We start from the raw sequence: 19,216 nt of genomic DNA on the forward strand, positions 1-19,216 counted from the left end.
AAAATAAAAACAGAAAAGGCCAGGCAAAAGGCCAAGCTCTACGGGCTAATCCCATTTGCAGACCTAGCAATAAATGTGTTCACCGCCTACAGTGTGTTGGGTGCAGTTTGCGGGCGGGGCAAGGCCCTGCGGCCAACTCCAGTTGTGCAAGGTCAAGGACCACTGCAGTTTAAAAAGAAACAATTAGTTCTTTTGAACCTGCTGAAATGTCCAATGCTTCAATTCTTATTTTAAAAAAAAAAAAAAAGCTTTAAAGAAACTGAAAATCCTAATTGTGCACTAGGCAAACTTTTAAGTCTCAATATGTTGAATCAATCATTTAAGGGTATAAACATATTTTAAATTGAATACCTTAAATTTTAAAGCTGGCGTTTTTGATATGTTTGAAGCTTTTAATCCATGCAGCCTTTCCTCCAGTTCTCTCAACCTAAGAATCAAATTAAAATACTGTGTTAAATGTAATACACATTTTCACAGAACAATGTAAAAAAATGACACTGTTTTAGTCATTCAGAGAAATATCTATAATACTGGTCAGCCCAATACAAATAACCAAATCATGTTTTTTTTCTACACTAAGAGTTATTGAGACATTATTGCTAGATAATACGATAGTAGGGTACATCTTAGTTCTTAGAATTACATACAATCATAATCATGTTGTACGTTTAAGTAATAACAATAAGAATATATTTCTCTTTTTAACACTCCTTCCCAAAACCTGGTCTCCAAGTCAGTACCAATTAAATATATCATTATGCACACACATTAGATCTGTGGTTCGTTGTTAAAATCTGGCTATGACACTATCATTAATCAGCTGAAATGCCAGTTGACTTAGCTCCAGTCCAATGATATCTACCAAATCAGTGATGCTAACGCATATAAAAATGCCCCTGAGCATCCGGGACAAGGGGCAACAATCTTTCTTTAGACAATATGCAATATCCTATGTGCTCTCATTTTCTGCCCGAGTGCGCAAGCCCATGGAATGAGTGATCTCAGCGCACAGGATGTTCCTTTTACCTGATTCCACTAGTTACTTTAGCCTAGGAAGAAGCACCCAGAAGCTGGGAGAAATAGATCTAGTGTTTTATCTACTTGTAATCTTCATCTGAAGTTAAGGAAACTGACAGATACTGGTCATGCACCACTTGTAACTTATTTTACAAAACATTACCTCCAACAAATTCAGAGTACAACCATGTATCATGGGGCACATATGCTTCTTCTGGTCCTGGCTGACTACTGTTTGCCATCAGCAATGAGACAGTAAGATTCCATCGGAGCATCTCCTGCTCTCTGCAGCTTCTCCTCTGATTTCCAATACAATTAGAGCAGGATCCTTTGATGCAGGTAACCATACAACCATTAAAAGGCATCAAATAGTTTCATTCAGAATGCTTCGATAAAAAACACACCTTCACGGTTGTTGCCACTCACACTCCAATGAATATCAATCCAAACAAGCAGTGTACGCAAGTACAAGCAGGCCAAAGTACATCAAACAACAAAATTACATAATTTCAGAGTAATTTATATATGATTCACACAGCCTTAAGAAAGCCACAGCTTTATCATGTCACAAGGTTAACCACATTGTCTACAAGTATGGATAATTGAACCTATGTAGAAAGCTCACCAAGTGAACAAATATACACAAACTACTAGATGGAGGAGAATCCTCATTATCAATAAACCCAACCAAAGGAATAAGGATATTCAAATCCAAGAATGCCTGTGAATGCTGCTTAAAAACAAACTGTGGTTTTAATTCATCAAGAGATCAATCCAATCCAAACATGGCATGTTATTTTTAATGCATCTGTAGGACTAATTAGGATCCAACCAAACTTACTCCCAGTCATCCATGTCTTTGTCTTGCCCGAATCTACCCCATGAGTGAATTTACTGCCAATGAGTATCGGTTGGTGTCGCTAGCAACATGTTAAAGCCTGAAAACCAAGCCTTTTTCCCCTTTGTAGTTGTAATCTATTTTTTAAAAGGAGTCGTCTCACTCAATCAGTGGCATATTTGGAAATAGGTGTGCCTGCTTATTTCAGTGACCTTTGGCTCCATCCATCCTGCATTCCCTATAAGAGTTGATTTGACCGTATGTGAATATATTGGTAATTACTAAAGTCACCTTGTCTTCATCTCAATAATCCGTTGACTCCGAATGCTGGAGTAAAGATAGGATAATAATGTATTGGTTTAAGAAATAAAAGGTAAAATGGAAGTTTCTACTTGAATCACGCCCTGCCCCACTGGTGCTGAAGTTGTAATTTAGTTCAGGTGCAGGTTCTCACACTGATCCAGGCTGAGAGCCGGAGCACATGCTAGAGAGCCCTACCAGTAGAGCCAGTGCCTTTCCAGGTCTCTCACATACTATTCCCTCAAACATTTTAGCAAGACTGCTCTACTGAATACCAAAGTCTGGAAGGAGCAGGGCCTCTTGTTCATGATAAACTTTACTTCATCTGCTGCTTGCCAAGGGGATTCGGTCAATGGCACGTCAACCCCACAAGACCAAAAATCAGTTCACATACAGGCCTCATTTGGGGCCAAAGATCTGGCACTTCATTTCCTCTTCCACTCCATTCAGCTGCAGGAAGGTGACTTGTGTCACAGGTCCACCTGGTTGCGTCATGCCCTGGTGAAAAATTAGTGAAGAGAGGGTAGTCCCAGATCAAGAAAAGGGCATCGACGGGGTCAACACTGGTTCTTGCACTCTTCCTCACTCCTATATATCACAGCAGTCAAGATCTGGACCCAATAGCAGTTAAATAAACAAAAATCCCGAAAACATATTGTGGCCATGAAGTACCACAGTCTACATACTTTGTTTGTGTCACATATGCAGTTGCCAGCATTAGTGACCGGCATCCTGAACATTGTTCCTCGAAAAACAACCTACCGACACTGGACATTCCTATATGATCAACAATCAAAGGCATGGGTGCTCAGTGATTTGAAGGGTAGAGGCAAATATGGAAATGGTTTGAAACAATCTTCCTTTTTTATTTTTATGCATAGCATATGTTTTCATGTTTAACGTATTGACATTTTTCATATACAATGTATACATTTTATCTGATAAAAATAGATATATTCTCTAGACATTTGGTAGTCACAGTTTTGTTTGTCAAAGGAGGTGTGCCTCTGTGGATTGTAGGAATAGCGTTTCTATGTAGCATAGATAATTATGTACATACTAAGAGGAGTGCTATTAGGTTTGCCTTGACAGTCTGACCGCTAACAATATACACATGTTTACTAGGTTAAGAAACTTTACTGAACATGACTGATAAGGAACAACGTCGTTTACCTGAAACAATCTGTAGTACTGTACAGTCCCATGCTTTGCACACTCCTGCCATCTAGTCTTGAACTTAGCTCACTTAAAAAAAAAAAAATTCTTCAAAGATGGGGTTTCGGTTCCGAGGTGACTTGTGGTAACTCCCCTGAAACACTCAATTCATTAGACACAGTCCACCGTGGAAAGTTTTTCTCTCTAGGGTATAGATGTGCATGGAGTAGGATGAAATTACAATGTCTTTGGGTGCTGGGTAACTATGGTTTAATCAAATCTGTTTCTATACGTATGATATTCACATGCTTCCGGGAAAGTCAGTAGGGGACATATAAATCTAAAGCATCAAAAGCTACAAACCGATTGTTACAATAGCCACAGAATAGTATTTCATGAACTTGTGGCTAGAACTCAGTACAGCAGCTTTAAAGATGCACGCTAATGGGATAGTTCCAAGGAATGGCACAGTGGCAACTTTATTTTTGCAAGATGAATGTGCACTGGGCACAGGATGGAATGCACGTTTTGCTTAGAACAGCATACATTAATATATTTGACTAGCCAGTTGTATCTCAGACAGGGCTGCTTGCATATTTGTGTCTGAGATTGGCATGAAAAGGTGAAACATTTGGTAGAAAATGAGGGTGCATGTGGAGTACAACTCTCCCGTTGTGAACATGAAGAATGATTCCTCAACTGATCACGCCGGCAGTTCACTGACTTTAAGAGAAGTGTGAATGACGCAAGAACACTAAAGCCAGGAGCTACAGCTGGCATGGATCCACCAGCTGGAATGCTGCCCTCATAAGTCTGGTGAGGGCAAAGATTTAAACAGTACCTCACAAATCTTTTCCAGTTAACCGAATGCGAAGGTTGAACAGTGGACTTTCTGGGCTGCCTTCCTTTAAAAAATACTATACACTCCTTTGGTAGTAGCAAACCCCGAAATTATACGGTTTCAGATGCCAAAGCACAAGTTTGAGCGATGTGACTGGAATGTTGTAGAGTGACCATCTTGAAATGATCCGATATGATGCAGAGGTTCAGTGCTTGTAAGTCCAATACTAGTCTCAATGCCTTGCTCCTTCTGGGAATAAGAAAGTATAGTGAGTACACGCTTTTCCTTTTTAACTTGTAATTATTACTTTGCAGGAGTGCCTGCACCTCTTCTATTAGAAAGTGTAGATGGTCACTGTTGATTTTTCGTGAGCGTGGTTGAAGATTTAAGAACTGGGAGGTTAAAAAGTCCCTCGTTACAGACAACAATATAAGAGATAAACTAGGGTTCTGGAATTTCCTTTGGGAGGCATCTAAACCGGGGAAAAGTCATGACCTCTGTGACACAACAAAAATATAAAAACAGAACAAACTCCAGCAACTGGAGATGGGGGTCCTTGAGGCAAAGAGGAAATACAGGGCTATCCCCACTGAGGATACCATCCATAGACTCACCCTAGCAAAAACAATATGAACAAGAGGGTGAAGATGCAGAATATAAGAGCTGGATGGCAGAACAAAGTAGATTATATGACCAGGGGGACAAAGCTTGCGCATTGGTTGGTATAACGAGAGGGAACATCTATACATAAGCATAGGCTACGAAGGACAATGGAATACAGGGGTTTACATACCTTGTCGGATGTGATTGCACACAAGTTCTGAACTATACTGTAGCGTGGTCAATAAAAAGATATAGATGAGCTGTCCGCTTATTTGTCCTTTGCAGCGATGCCATGTTTGTCCACTAAGTAAACAATAGATCTAGACAAACCTACTGTGGCACAGATGATTGCAAACACTTTATGCCACATAGAACGACCAGACATAATATACGCCACACCTTTAATGCAATGTCCCAAGTCAATGGCTTACATACTTGCATTATTATTTGGTACTCGAGAAAAACACTTTGTTTCTAAAAGTGAGAATATATAATCTCTCCGCTATCAATGGGCTTTGGATCAAGCTTCATGGCTTACATTCGCACTCTATACACTGGACTGCGAGCTGGGGTTGGAGCGGGGGAAGAGGGGCATTTTTTTTTATATGGAGAGAAGGATGCGACAGGGGCGCCCTCTCATTCGCAATGCCAAGTGAGCCCTTAGCTTGCATGATAAGACACTCAGGAGTCACAGGGTTCCAATGGCCAGAGAGTCTCGTAGATATAACCACATTTTACGCAGATGACATCCTTATTTACAGTGACAAGCCGAGACATCTGGCTTCGCAGCAATGGTACTCCTACAGACATTTGTTTCGGGACTCCTTGGGCTGACAGAAACCTGGGAAGTTGGTAAAAGACTGATCCAAATTTCCCCACATACCTGGATAAACAACTGTTTCACATAATGGAGACTATTCGTCCTAATATTATACCCATGAGCTACACAGTACAAAGAGATACACAGATGTGAAAAACTTCTATTATCTATTATCAATATTCTGGTGAAACGCTCTACTAAAGAGAATTGCTCTCCCTACATTTACAGATGCGCTATAAAAGTACATGTTTGCCGTCGCCCATAGGTGCATGTATACACTGGCATTGCTGCAGAGGTCCTTCATCTGGAGCAATGGTAACTATATTAACTGTAGTAAATCAACATATAGTGGAGGGGTCGCAATGATTGACGCAGTGTCCTACTATGGCTGCCCTGCTTATGCATGTCAACTCTGGGCCATGGGAGAAAGATGCCTAGTCTACTTGTTTTATGCAGGGAGGCTCTATTGTGAGACTCCACCAGCACAAAAAACACTTAGAACAGCTTGGAAAGATTGTAATAAACAAATAGACCAGTCTAATATTCTGACAGACCAAACTCCCCTATGACTGGGTACAGCACTCACAGAGAGGAACACCCTTGGAGGTTTTGGGGGGATGCGACTCTCTGGGAATCTCCACAGTGGAGATGAGACAATTAGGGGGAGATTAAAACCATTGCCAGACATAAAGAAGAGTTTGGTACCCAGGTTTACATGTATCTTGAATTGGGCATGAGATTAGACAATAGCTAGATTAATGTAGCCGGATCAGAGTTTAGAGCCCCCAGAGTCCAAACTGACTATGTTTCCACTCTCCATATCGGGAAATGGTCTAGTCTTCACAAGAGATTGATTGTCAATTCACCTGATACCACTGCTAAACTAAAAGAAAAATGGGAGCGGACATTGGTCATTCTACAGTTCAGCAGTGGATGTTTGCACTCATGGCCCCTAGAGAAGCAGTAATTACCAACAGGTTATGCCTAGTCCTATTCAAACATTTTTGTAGAATCTGACGCCTGCAAGGCTGTGGAAATTCTACAGGGGCCCTGGGCCAGAATGACTTGGATGTCAAGCTGCAATGGGTGACTTTTTCATATAGTATAGACTTACTCAGCACTATGGCCCTTCTGGGAAGGAATTTTTCAAGCCTTTAAAAACATACTTAACCTACCTTTTGTTGCAAATCCAAAGACTGCTCTCTTTAATATATTGGATGATGAGAGCTTTACAAGGATGTTCTTTTGAGACTAGGGCTGGCATGGGTAAGACTTGTATTACCCAGAACTGGAGGAAGCCGTTGCCCCCTAGTGTTGCAAAGTGGAGACGGGTTATGCAGAATCCTCGAAATTTCAATATACAAGGCCAGAGGCTGACCTCAAATATCACAAGATATGGGATGCTTCGGACAATTATTTTGATGATAAACCAAATGGTTAGAAATGAACAGGCACTAACGAACTTGAACTCTCCCTGTGTGTGGTTTTCTTAATTTATCATAATTATTTATGCATATAAATTGATGATGTTGAGTATTATGTGGATCGACTTCAATGAAATGAATGTGACCCAAATTTACGCGTCACTCAGTGCACTGCATGGACTGAGACAATTATTCTCACTATAAACCACAGTTTTGTCCTGTATTCATCGTTAAACCATATTTTATTTTTTGCATGCCGAAAATTCATTCATGTTTATACGTTCACTCCAAAGGCAATGCTAATTCATGGTAACACCTTTTTCAATCAACATGCCCATCCAGGCCTTATCAATGCCACGGTTTCAAAGAGTTAGATATCCGTAATAATTCACATAATTGTAATTCACCCACAGTACCTACCCACCCAATCGACCATGTGCAAACGTGACCAGAGCATGTGCCACTGTAAAATATAACCTAAAACAAACTAAGTACACCTATACAATCAACATTTGTTCATGCATTACAGTTTACAGAAAGTTTACATGGGACTTTGATTTTGTGAAACAGTAATGTATACTGTGAGGGACATTTTGGAGTTACTGTAATGCACGAAGTGGCTGATTCTTCCACAAAGGGGAATACGCTTCATTAGGGGGTATGGCAACTAATTACGTTTCAACTAATTTCTCTCCCCCCCCCGGGACTTATGCCTATGCGCCTTTCTGGTGTTGATCCCAGTAGAGTGCGACTACAGGGACATGTCCTGCACTCCTCCCATGTAGCCAACTGGCTTGATAGTACAGGGTAGATGGATTGCTCCTACACAATCACTTATGTTGCATGATACTATTGTGTGTGTGCGCTTTACAAGTAAGAATCAATGTGTTCTGTCTTTAGTATGTTGTATGAACAGTGAGGAAAGCATTCCCAAGACAGTGAGATAATTTGTAAAGTCCAGGCCATCAGGTACTGTCGTAGCAAAATAATTAAGTAATTCTCTAGGTAAAGGGAGCAAAATAGTATCCAACATGTCCCATGGAGTCAATAAGGGCCTGGGGAACTTCAATTCATCAGGTTTATTAATAAGGAGGGTAAGGTGCGTGGAGGAGATCGCCCCCCCCTCCAGGGCCTTTGTGAGTAGCCATCCCTTAAGTGGTGCATATTCCAGGATTTCCTCCCCAGAAAGTCCCTCAGCCGACCATGCATGTCTGAGCTGTGCATATTTTAAAAATTGAGTCATGCAAGCTGTATTCGCGCTTCAGTGAGTTAAATGCCATAAGGTCACCCCCTTCCAGCGAGTCTCCTATCTTTGTAATCCCAATCAATTCCCATGGCCTGAAGCCTTTTAGTTCACCAATTTCGGCCAGCCATATCCCCTCCCATTATGGTGTTTCCCTACTGAGCTTCCCGTGCCATCCCGTGGCTCTAGTCCAACTGTTAACTGTCACTCTAGTGGCAGGAAGTAGGCTTAAAGTTCCTCGTCCTCCATAGAGGTAATGAACATAGGATTGGCGGGTCCAATAGGAGCGCTCTAGGCTGAAGGTAGAGTGGTCTGGGGAGGAGGCATGAAGCCAGTCATTAATGATAATAAGGTGAGAGAGCCAGTAACAGCCTCGGATATCGGGTACAGCGATGCCTCTATTGTGTGGATTACGTCAAAGTGTGGTCAGGGCGATCCTGGGGTGTTTACCATCCCAAAGGAAAGTGCAGAGGGGTCCTCTTCTATCCCTGCGAAGATAGCAGGGGGGTATCGGATAATATGAGTGGTGGATGGCATATAACAGCTTGGGTACCACTATCATTGTGGCTCTCCACAGTAATGTAAGGGAAAGTCTCCTCCATCTGGTCATATCATCTACAATTGAGGATAACCGTTCCCAGATTGCGCTCATGGCAGGTCTTCTCGTGGAGAGTCAGGAATACTGCCAGGTATTGGAGTACCAGAGTGGTGCTAATCAACGGATGAGGGAGGGCTAGATCATTGCCCTGCGGGAGGGACTTGCTCCAGTTCACTTGTTATCCCAAGTTCCACCCATATTCATCCAGGATTTTTCGAAAAGCAGGGGAAGAGATGACCAGGGTTGAGTTACATAGAGAATGTCATTGGCATTCCAAAAGAGATTCAATGAAAGCAAGCTTCAATAAACACCCCTCCCCCACAACAAAAAAAGAGGATATTGTTCACTATCAGCCAAACAATTAAAGAAATGGCCTTGGAAATCAAAATAAACGCTACACATGAACTGTGGAGGCAACCGTGTACATAATTTCATGCTATATGTGTAGGTCTACCTGACCTCCGTCAGCGGGATTCCATGAGAAAGAAGCACAGCATGCAAAAAATACTATCATACCGCTGTTTTGTTAACAAAAGTTCTTGAAGTAGATGTTGCTCCTCATAGGTCATCCAGTGTTCTTCGCGCTCCTCATCATCCTTTCGAAGCAACTGTTCATAAAGGCGAACTGGATTCCATCCCGTCATGATATCATAGGTGATGACACATCCTAAGGAGTGTGATACAATTGAGACCTTTCCGCCTTTCTCGTCAAACTCTGGATTCCGTGAACAGAAAAGCGTGTACAACCGATTTAGCTCCTGTTGAAGGCCTTTTACTAACTGTTCACAAAAAAAATAACATCTTTGATTAGCATTTTTCCCTGACACATAGCGACTTGCAAAACTATTTTAAAAAATTATGGAAATTATTTACAAGTAGAAGATTTTACTGGGATTTCATCTTAATTATAAGCATTTGCAAAATGTCTGCACAAAAAAAAATACTATTAAAAGGAGCCTTTGTAAAGGTATTGTGTGCAAGTGTATATGTTTGTATATACTGAAGGTTTCGTTTCAGTTGAATTGATCACTCACATCTTTCCCTTTTTATAGGAATCATCATGCACATATTACACACGGTTTTAAATGTGTAAGCTGTCAAAATCGATGAGATTTCTCAAGGAAGTCAAACAGTTACTGAGCTGTTATGGTACTTTTTCATCACAGGCATTTATCGGAGTGGATATCTGTACTGCAAGTGGGCTTTAATCTGGAACTTACTGGAAGGCGTTGCGTTTCAAGTGATTGCTCTCTTTTATCGAGTGCTAGACTACAAGATTTGGGGTACAACCAAAGCAAACACTCAAAACCCTAGGCGAGATGGTCTGGTGTTCCCTTACGTCACTTGGTGACTAATGCTTAGTGTCTGCTGGTAATCAGTTATAGGGGTAAATGTCTTCTTCTCTTCACCCTAGCCAATGGATCTACTAGCACTTTATCAAATCTGATTAGTCACTCATAAAAGGGACCCTTTTTATCTCAGAGTTTTGGGTGGTGTTTGCACAGCGTTTCGCTGTACCAGCTGCTGGTAATTTTTTCACAAAGACATTGTCTTATACTAGAAAGAAGGTCCTACTGAAGTCCGTGTAGGGCATTCTAGCTTTTGCCCCCTTTGAATGTGTCCATGTGATAGCATGCCCATTTCTGTACATTGAAAGAGCCGGTATTCCCTCTGCTTTCTTGTTCTATGACTAAATTTGGGATTCCAATACATGTAGGCTAAGGCTAGTCCATCAATTTTAACTGCTGAACTCCTGAACAGGACTAGAAACCATGTCCATTGTCAATGGACAAAGGCCACGCCAGACAGATCAATCCCAAAGCAGGAGTCTGAACAAACAACCATATGGGCTGTACGGCCCCACAGAGCCCAGAGTATTTGGTGCTCTGCCCCACACCCCTCCATGCTTCAAAAGCCAACAATCTGGTAAAATGCCATATAATTCAGTATGAGAGCAACCTGAATTTCAAAGGCAACTGCATCCATATGACTGGACAGCAGTTTACCTTCGGGCTTATACTTAAGTATCCCTAAGCAAGTATTTTATTTCCATTCAGACTTCAGAAGCTCTGTCTTTGCATTAAAGATGCCATGGTCCAGCTGCCGATCTGTGTATTGCAGTGACGCTGAATGCAAGGACTAGGCTCAGAACTGCATAAAAGCCCAGAATCTATACCCAGGATAGAAGAGGAGCGGTCTGCTATGAGCGGAGACAACCCAGTACGGTCTTTGTTGACCCTAACTTTTGCAGAGGTAATATAGGGTTGGAGTGGGGGTGTATTTTAGTAGAAAGAGCTTGCCTATGATCGGAGATTTAAATGCCCAGAGTAGCACAAAACTAGCCACCAAAAGGAAGATTAAGCAATAAAGTCTGAACCTTAGCCACAACTGCAAACTGCTGACATTGTAGTCAGAAGGTGCACCCCAAGAAAATATATGGATTAAGATACTGTTTAAAGTTGGAATCAGGCAGGGTTGAACTGGGATATGCTGAGATGAGTTGTACAAAATCACATTCCAATGTTCAGAAATGCATAGAATGCAATTGCAACTTGCATTTGGTGGATCACATCCAGGAATGTTTGAAGACTCCAAGGTCTTGAGAACAACAGAGGAAGAAAGACTTTTGCAATACTAAGTCCAAAATGGTCCCTGTATTCATTTTGATGGTCGCAAACCTTTTTGTAAAAGACATCCTAGAAAAAATAGTATTTTGACTATCAGGGCCAGAGCAGACTCGTCTTTCTACCTTGATGCTACTCAGATGAGGTAGTCATTCAGATACGAGCAGCAGTGGATCACTGTGCGCTGCTGCCACGCCACTACAGACCAGTACCTTGGTGCAGGACTGAAAGTTATTTTCCTGTGTTCTTTTAGGAGCAATGCATGAAGGCTTCCTAAATGTGCTCCAGCGCAGCCAATCGTAATCTTGGATAGCTGTCAACTACTTAAAGTCGCCCTCAGAAATCTCTAAAGGGGAGGAAATGATTAAATTGTAGATGTGAAAGACAGGGGGAAGCCATCCTTCATTTTTCCTTGCCCCTATTCTGAGGAAGTACATATTGTAAAAAATAAAACCAAAAAAAATACATTGTAGTCAACTATGTTCTGAACCTCAAAAGAAATACTTTGAAATGCATTGGACTTTTGATTCACATAAAATCTCAGAATTGTGCACTTTCATTGCAGGGGTCCTCATTCATGGATGTGCAATGGAAAAGACTAAGCTGCTCCACCAATCATCCCCTCAAAGAGAGCCTTTGTGAGAAAAGTCTACCAAGGCCATGGCCCAGCAATGCTCTCAACCACCATGTACAGTAATTACTTCATTACAACCTACTTTCTGGCCACAACTTTGGGATGCCAACTAGAGCAGAACTGCACAGGGTAGAAGTAGCTCTGGAAGCTGTAGAACAGGCTTGTTCAGCCTAGGTTCAAGACTGCAGGATCCACGCCAGATTTTCAGAATTACCACTTAATATACAAATTATTTCTAGTCAAGTTACTTATACACAACTATTTTATGTGGAAATTCTGAAAATTTTGAACGGAGCTGGACATCCTAGACCTATGTTGCTGTAAAGCATAGCTGTTTCTCTTCATCACTGAGCGGCCTCACGCATTGGTGGTTATCTGGGTCCAGTGGCGGTTAAATTCCACCCCATTCCTCAGCCAACTTAATTGAAGCAGGTCTCTTAAGATGTTATAAGATTCATTAGAAGAAGCAGAATGACCAGCGACCAAGGGAGGTTATTAGGGCTTACAGGCTGCAGATCATCAGAATGAAGTATAAGAAGTATTAAAGGAAGAGAAACAGCTCAAACATCCGATAAATCACTTATATTTGTTGGATTCTTCCTTTCTTACCAGGATTCGAATCAGAGGTTCTATCAACATCTTACTCGATGCTGATGCTACTGCTATGGCAAAGAGGACTGTACAATGTATGGCTCATGATTAGAACTAGCAACATAGAGAAAAGGAGAAGTAGCTTCAAGCCTCAACAAACGTAACGTTTGAGATGAAGGTGCAGGTTTTCCTAGTAGCAAGCTCCCAGGTTGAATCTGCATGACTTTTCAAGTTTGGCAAATGAGCTATGCATCGGTATAATATATGTGTACTAACATACAAAATTAGATTGGATCCATCAGGAGTCAATGCTAATATATTGGGTATTAGTAAAACATCTAGTGAATGCCAACAGTTCCACAGGGCCTAAGAATGATTTCAGTTCTTACTGGGATCCGAAAGCCATTCGCCTCTTTGCAAAAGGTAATGTTCTTTCCCTTTGGCTAGATAGAAACACCATAAATCTCCATTATTACACCCTGCGTGAAGCGGCGGACAACTGTGTAAAAAATGCAGACTAAGAGTTATTAAAATCTCCTGCAAGAAGATCAAGGACTGCAAACCAAAGATTACATTATAAGTTTGTAAAGCGCCTAGTTACTCCAAATAGAGTGTCCCGCGATAGGATTTCTTCCTAACCGTCTATCACACACAGTATTTCTAGGTATTTACACCCAAGACTTCTGTAGGCAAAGGGCATCAGGGCGTTATAAGCTGCTGCTTTCACAGACAGCTACTTAACCTTTTCAGTAAGGAACATGTTTTAAGCACATGGAGAACATGATGTAGTTTTTTTAATCGAGTATCATCTACGGTGGAGAAATGGAAGGTATAGTATTGCATTGTGTTTTCTCTTATTTGGTAATGTGGGCACATGCGGTCCATTTTATTTTAAATTGTGTTTTTATGGACAGTGAGAATCCCATCTCTTGATACTAGCATGTGTCAACTGGACACTATAATACTATTGATAATAAAAAAAGATATCAGCTGTTCAGCTAGCACACATATAATAAAAACCTCTAGTACCTTAACTGAGCCGTGCAAGGCTTGCTCGTGTATACGAAGTACAATATATCTCCCACCACATCCAAACCTCTGAAAGGCTGGTAGGGCCTGCTTCAACTGAGTCATGTCCTGCTTAATGTGACTGAGCGTAACCCAGCCATTTATATAGTCCAGTGAGTAGCTACCTTTGAGAGATAGTGGGACATCTCTGAGCATGTTACTGTGATTCCATACAAGTTCAAAAGCGTTCTATAGAGCAAGCATGCAGAAACAAATCAGCTTCATCTGAATATACTATCGTATGTATGATCTCAGTTCAAAACAAGCATTGAAAATGCAATAGGTCTCGCCTTTTATTAAGTTAAAGTAATTTGCTTTGTTATACAATACCATTAGCAAAGCAAATGGCTTTAACTTAATCAAAGGCGAGATCTATTGCATTTTCAATGCTTGTTTAGCTATCTGGTTGGAAACAAGGGACACTTTTATTTTGGTGCCCAGGCCTATTTGTCCCAGTCTAACACTGGCCCGGGGGGCCATTTCCTTCCTTGCACTAAAGCCCGTAACATACTGGCCACATTACTATTCGTCTAACCTGCAGTTAGCTTTGCAGTACTCCCATCCACCAGGCTTACATTTGTCGGCAGAAGAGGCCTGGTCATTCTTTTTGGAGATAGACTACTTAATTTGCAAAAGAATAAGTGCTGATGCCCAAAGTTCTGGAGGTGCCCAAATTTCACTCATAAACCTATGGCTGTCTGTACTGAATGATGGCACCAAATGCAGTAGCAGCTGGTGTCAGGGCAGAGTGGCGGGCGTGCGGGGGCAAAGGGGACGGAAGACGAGAAAAAAAAAGAAAAAACATACCTGCTGCCGGCCACATTGCTAATCCTCTCTGGCTCCACTGCAGCACAGGCTCCCATACTCCCCTGCGGCCAATCCAGATACTGCTCTCATGCCGCTGCTGCTCTCGTGCTGCTGCCAGGATGAAAGCAGTGGCAGGATTGGCTTGAGCGCCCTGGATTTGCACTCCCAGAGACACAGAGCCTGTGCCTGCTGTCTCCTTCCCGTGAGACATCTCAGTGCGCATGTCAGTTTGGCCATCCTAAGACAGCCAGCCAAACCCACATGCGCATTGACAGCAGTGCCCACCACTCCCCCTTCGTGACTGCCATCGCGATGGTCCCGCCCCCAAGATTTGGTCCTTAGAACTTGAATAATAAAACGATAAACTATTTTTTACTATTTTATTTTTCAAGTTTTGAGGCTGCTGGCGTGGGTGGGTACTCCGCCATAGCAAAAGAGCCGCTGCTGACCAAATGCTAGTCTTGATTCAAGCTCATGCCTCTTTCATCCACAACCAGATATTCCCAGCTACTAGCACTGGAGACCCTAACTAGAAGCCACTATAGTGGCAGGATCGCACTTCCTGAGATCAGACTTTATTACTGGGCGGGAACACTTATGAATATCAATGACTGGATATGAAATAACCTTCAGGCTGGAATGATATATGCTGGTCCAGCCGACATTTCTTCATTAATTGCATGGCGACAAAAGGAAAACAAAACTTCTACTAGCCACAATGGTGGCACTGATGGCTTGGGAAAAAGCCACAAGATGCCTCAATTGGACAGACAAAATTACAAAGAAACATCCCTTCAGGAAGGTGAAATAATCATGAATGTCACTAAATTGAAGATCTTTAAGGAATGAGATAGTATAAGAATATTAAAAGTGAGCATCTCCTAAAGGAGGTCGTTGGGAATGCGGGACAGTCCTCAGGGCAGGCAGGAAGCAAGGTGGTTATGCATGAGGTGGAATGCTGCTCCTAACAGCCAATAGAATCAGTGCTTGGAATGGAAAAATAAAAGTGCGGATAGCAGAGTACCTGCTTGTTTCTGAGAAGTGCTGGTACTCTCCAATAAAATGTATTACGTGTCTCTTGAGAGGTGCCGGTACTCTCCCCCTTAAAATAAAAAAGTGCCGGTACTCAGTACCGGCCCATTTAAAGCACTGAATAGAATGAGGTAAGGGATAAATGCTGCACTGAGTGGAGACACAGCACGCTCTTTGTGTAACTTAAAGCATCGGTAATAATATGTTTTGCACACAGCCCTGTGAGACTTAAAAATGATAAATCTGCTTCTTAAGCAGGAGCCATCAATGTCGTCCACACACCAAAATCATCATCGAAATGTACACACTAATTCTGCTTACCTCTTTTCAGCCATTTTTTTACAGTTCCTCAAAGCACTTTAGAACTGGAGTGTCTCTCTGAAGCCAGTGATTTCACCTGCTCCTCTGCTGTGCCGGGAGGAGTCTAGCCTGCGGGCTTTATACAGAAAAATAACTGAATTCCTTGGCGCTCTTTCCCCATAGCCCCTCCGCCCACACACCCTTCTCAACCTCAGACCTAAGGGGGATTTTACCTTTGAAATCCTAGAAGGATGCTGGTGCTGCTGTGAGGCTCGGGGGCAGTGTAGGTGCAGCGCGCGGGCCTCACTAAGCTACACTTGGGTCTGGTCTGCGCTCCTACATTCATTCCACAAGCAGCAGAAGAAAGGTGGCGGAGGAAAGAGGGGTGAGAGGTTCCGGACGCATAGAGGGGTGTGGTGACTGCGAGAGAAGGGGTGAACACGGGGAGCCGGCATAGAGCGTCTGAAAACAACCTTAATTATACCGAACACAGCAATAGCCCCGTGGGGGTTCGTCTTGACCCGCAACAAGAGGGGTCAAGAACGCTTGGTTTCTCCTGGGTAGCATTAATTCTGAATGTTGAATATTTTTTTTTTCATGAAAAGGGCATATAAATAAAGTAGTTTGACAAAGCATCCAAGCACTTAGCTCGCTGCAGTTTACTCTCACACAAGACGCATTCTATCTAATTTTTCTCACACTACTCAGTAAAAACACAAAACACAGATGCGCAGGGGTGGGCAACCCCTATCCACGACAGCTTACTAAGTTCACACTCTACTGCAGAAAGCTGTGAGAAACCTGTAGGTCGCAGTTATCTAATTATTCTGAGAAATATCGGGTCTGGACAAACGTGAGAAACCCCATGTGCCTAAGAAAGCACACCGAAGATACTTGCCGCAACACTGACGTCCAGTGAGAAATTCACTTCTGACACCCGAGTTCAGTTCAGCAGTGGCGCAATGTAAAAATAATTGCCTCCACCCCTCTCAGAATGTGAACAAGAGGTTCGCCAGGTCTCACACACATGTTTAGGTCTCAGGCGGAATCGAGTCCCTCTGAAGGGTTTGGGGCCCCTTGAAAAGGTCGGGGGCCGTCTATGCCTCAGTGGCTGCAGGAGGCCTTGGTACGCTCCTCGTGACACAGGCAGGCCTCAGGCCTTGAAAAAGCCAGATTTTTAATAAGGCCACCGCAGATACATTTTCATACCATTCCAAATTTGAATCATTTAGAAAGACAGAGACATTCTCAAAATCTTACGTGAATCTGGCCCCGAGGGCCCGCGTTGGGCTACAGTCTATAACTGTGACGAAATCTGAACCTAAACCAACAAGCGCTCGCCATGACGTTTTGGTTCGCCTTTTTCTGCCGTCCCACTTGGACGGCCTCGCCTGCTAAAAGGTTTCTTATCTTTATGGGGCCATGTGTTTGGCCCCATAGAGATAAGAAACCTTGGCAAGGAAGGCAGACAAGCCCGTCCAAATGGGACGGCTCAAAAAGCCGAGCAAATAAGTCATGAAAAGCTCTGTTCCAATGGCTGGCCACCGTTTACCCTAAACGGTGACGCCAGCTAATGGAAAGGAGGGGCGGGGCTTAAAGCCCTTTACCGAAAATACTTAAAAACATTTAATCTCGCCCCAGCGAGACCTAAAAATGAGGTGCAGAAGGGTAAAATGATAGGACTGGCATAACAAAGGGGTTTTGCAAAGAAACAGGAAAGCAATCGTTAACTTGCTTTTGGTGTTTGCATCACTTTTACGAAGGACAGACCTGTCTCATGAGGAAAAACATGATCTTTGCCAACAGACTGGAACTTCAAAAAGACCAGCGTGGCTTTGGCATAGCCACTTACACGTGCTGAGGTGAAGGTGTTTCTCCACCATTGCTTCCATACGGACCATACAGCAAAAATCTGAAGTGGTGTGGGGTTTTGGTGCAAGAGGCTGAAACACTACTGAGCATGTGTGTAACTTGGGTTTTTATATACAGTATTTGTGTTTTACATAGAAAACAGCCTGCAACCTACAGGTGTTTCACATGAATACATCCAGAGGAAAGCGGGGTGGCTGGTAAGGTAAGCCCCAATCAGGATGGAAGCCTCATACCAAAGTGCAGTAGCAAGCACTATCTTAAAGTAGCCCTTATTCATTATAGTTTGCATTAATTTCAGATTTAAAATTTACAGCCCAGTACAGAATACGAAGTACTTTTTATTGGTAGCAAATGAAAGATTATAGGTAGAAAGGTGCTGTTAAAGTGTAGCTAACATGCTTACACTGTTTTAAGCCACCATACATAGAAACAAATTTAAATCGTCTAGGTAGAGCAGCAAGTTAGCTATTTGTAAATATATTTGAAACTACGATAGGCAAGCATAGTTTAATCTTTGCATAATCCGACATGTAAATATTTGAATGCAAATAATAATGCAGCAACACTCAGCCAACACTAGACATGCAAATAAACACACAATAAGGATATACTAATGCAGAGTGAAACTAGTTAAGCCTACATCTCCATGTCTGACAGAAGCGATTACCGATTTAGCTTTTCACATCACAAGATGCATAACGATGTCTGGAATCTACCCTCTTTAAAAACATTACGCACTATGCACCAAAACCAAAAAACATTTTACATTGTTAAACTGTGTTACAAACATCTCCCATGAACGTCTGATGTACAACATTTTCGTACAGCACAATGTTTAACGAATGAAAAAATAAAAAGCTTACTTCATCTCTATAAAGAGGGCTGGTGTAGTACATTATGTCCATTGCACTGCTGTTCAACATATCTCTTAAGCCACGCACTTTATCTGGAGTGATTGAATCGACGGTATCTGGAAAGCAAAATTGCGCATTACTACAAGTCAAGAGACTGAAGCGCACTCACTTATGTCACAAGCCAACGTTTGCTATGTTATGTGAAAGAATGGAACAAATACTTATAACTTTTTAGGTCGAGGACTACCGGTCTGCCGAAGGCAGAACCGGAAGTCGAGATTTAATGTTTCCTAGAGTGGCTCCTTAGCCCGCCTCTCTTTTTGCCTCTCCTCCATTGGCTGGCTTCCTAAACGGAGGCCCGCCATTGGAGGAGAGAGCCGTCCCTCCAAATAGGCTCCGTCTTTTTCAGATTCGGGGGCGTGTTCCTTGCTGTTCTTTCCACTTTTTAGCCACGCCCTTTTAGAACAGCAGGAACACGCCCCCGAATCCGAAAAAGTTTCGGAGCTTCCATCCGCCATTGTTTTGCTGTCCTCTGGCCGTGAGGATCTTCGTGCTGTTGTGAGTATAGTTGGCGGCGCTGCCCTTCGATGAGTAG

At 42.4% G+C, this 19,216-nt stretch overlaps 1 protein-coding gene across 4 annotated transcripts in view; it reads right to left on the minus strand.

The window, feature by feature from the left end:
- Positions 1-19,216, minus strand: part of DDHD1 (DDHD domain containing 1) — a 317,731-nt gene that overhangs the window by 71,865 nt on the left and 226,650 nt on the right. For all 4 annotated transcript variants that reach the window (XM_085626836.1, XM_085626837.1, XM_085626834.1 and 1 more), the window contains 3 exons: positions 18,631-18,737; positions 9,356-9,618; positions 352-427 (listed from right to left, as the gene is read on the minus strand). In XM_085626836.1, coding sequence (XP_085482962.1) covers positions 352-427; positions 9,356-9,618; positions 18,631-18,737 — 446 coding nt within the window. The remainder of the gene's footprint in view (positions 1-351; positions 428-9,355; positions 9,619-18,630; positions 18,738-19,216) is intronic.

The sequence above is a fragment of the Triturus cristatus genome, chromosome 9 (assembly GCF_964204655.1).
Source record: "Triturus cristatus chromosome 9, aTriCri1.1, whole genome shotgun sequence".
Taxonomy (NCBI): Eukaryota; Metazoa; Chordata; class Amphibia; order Caudata; family Salamandridae; genus Triturus; species Triturus cristatus.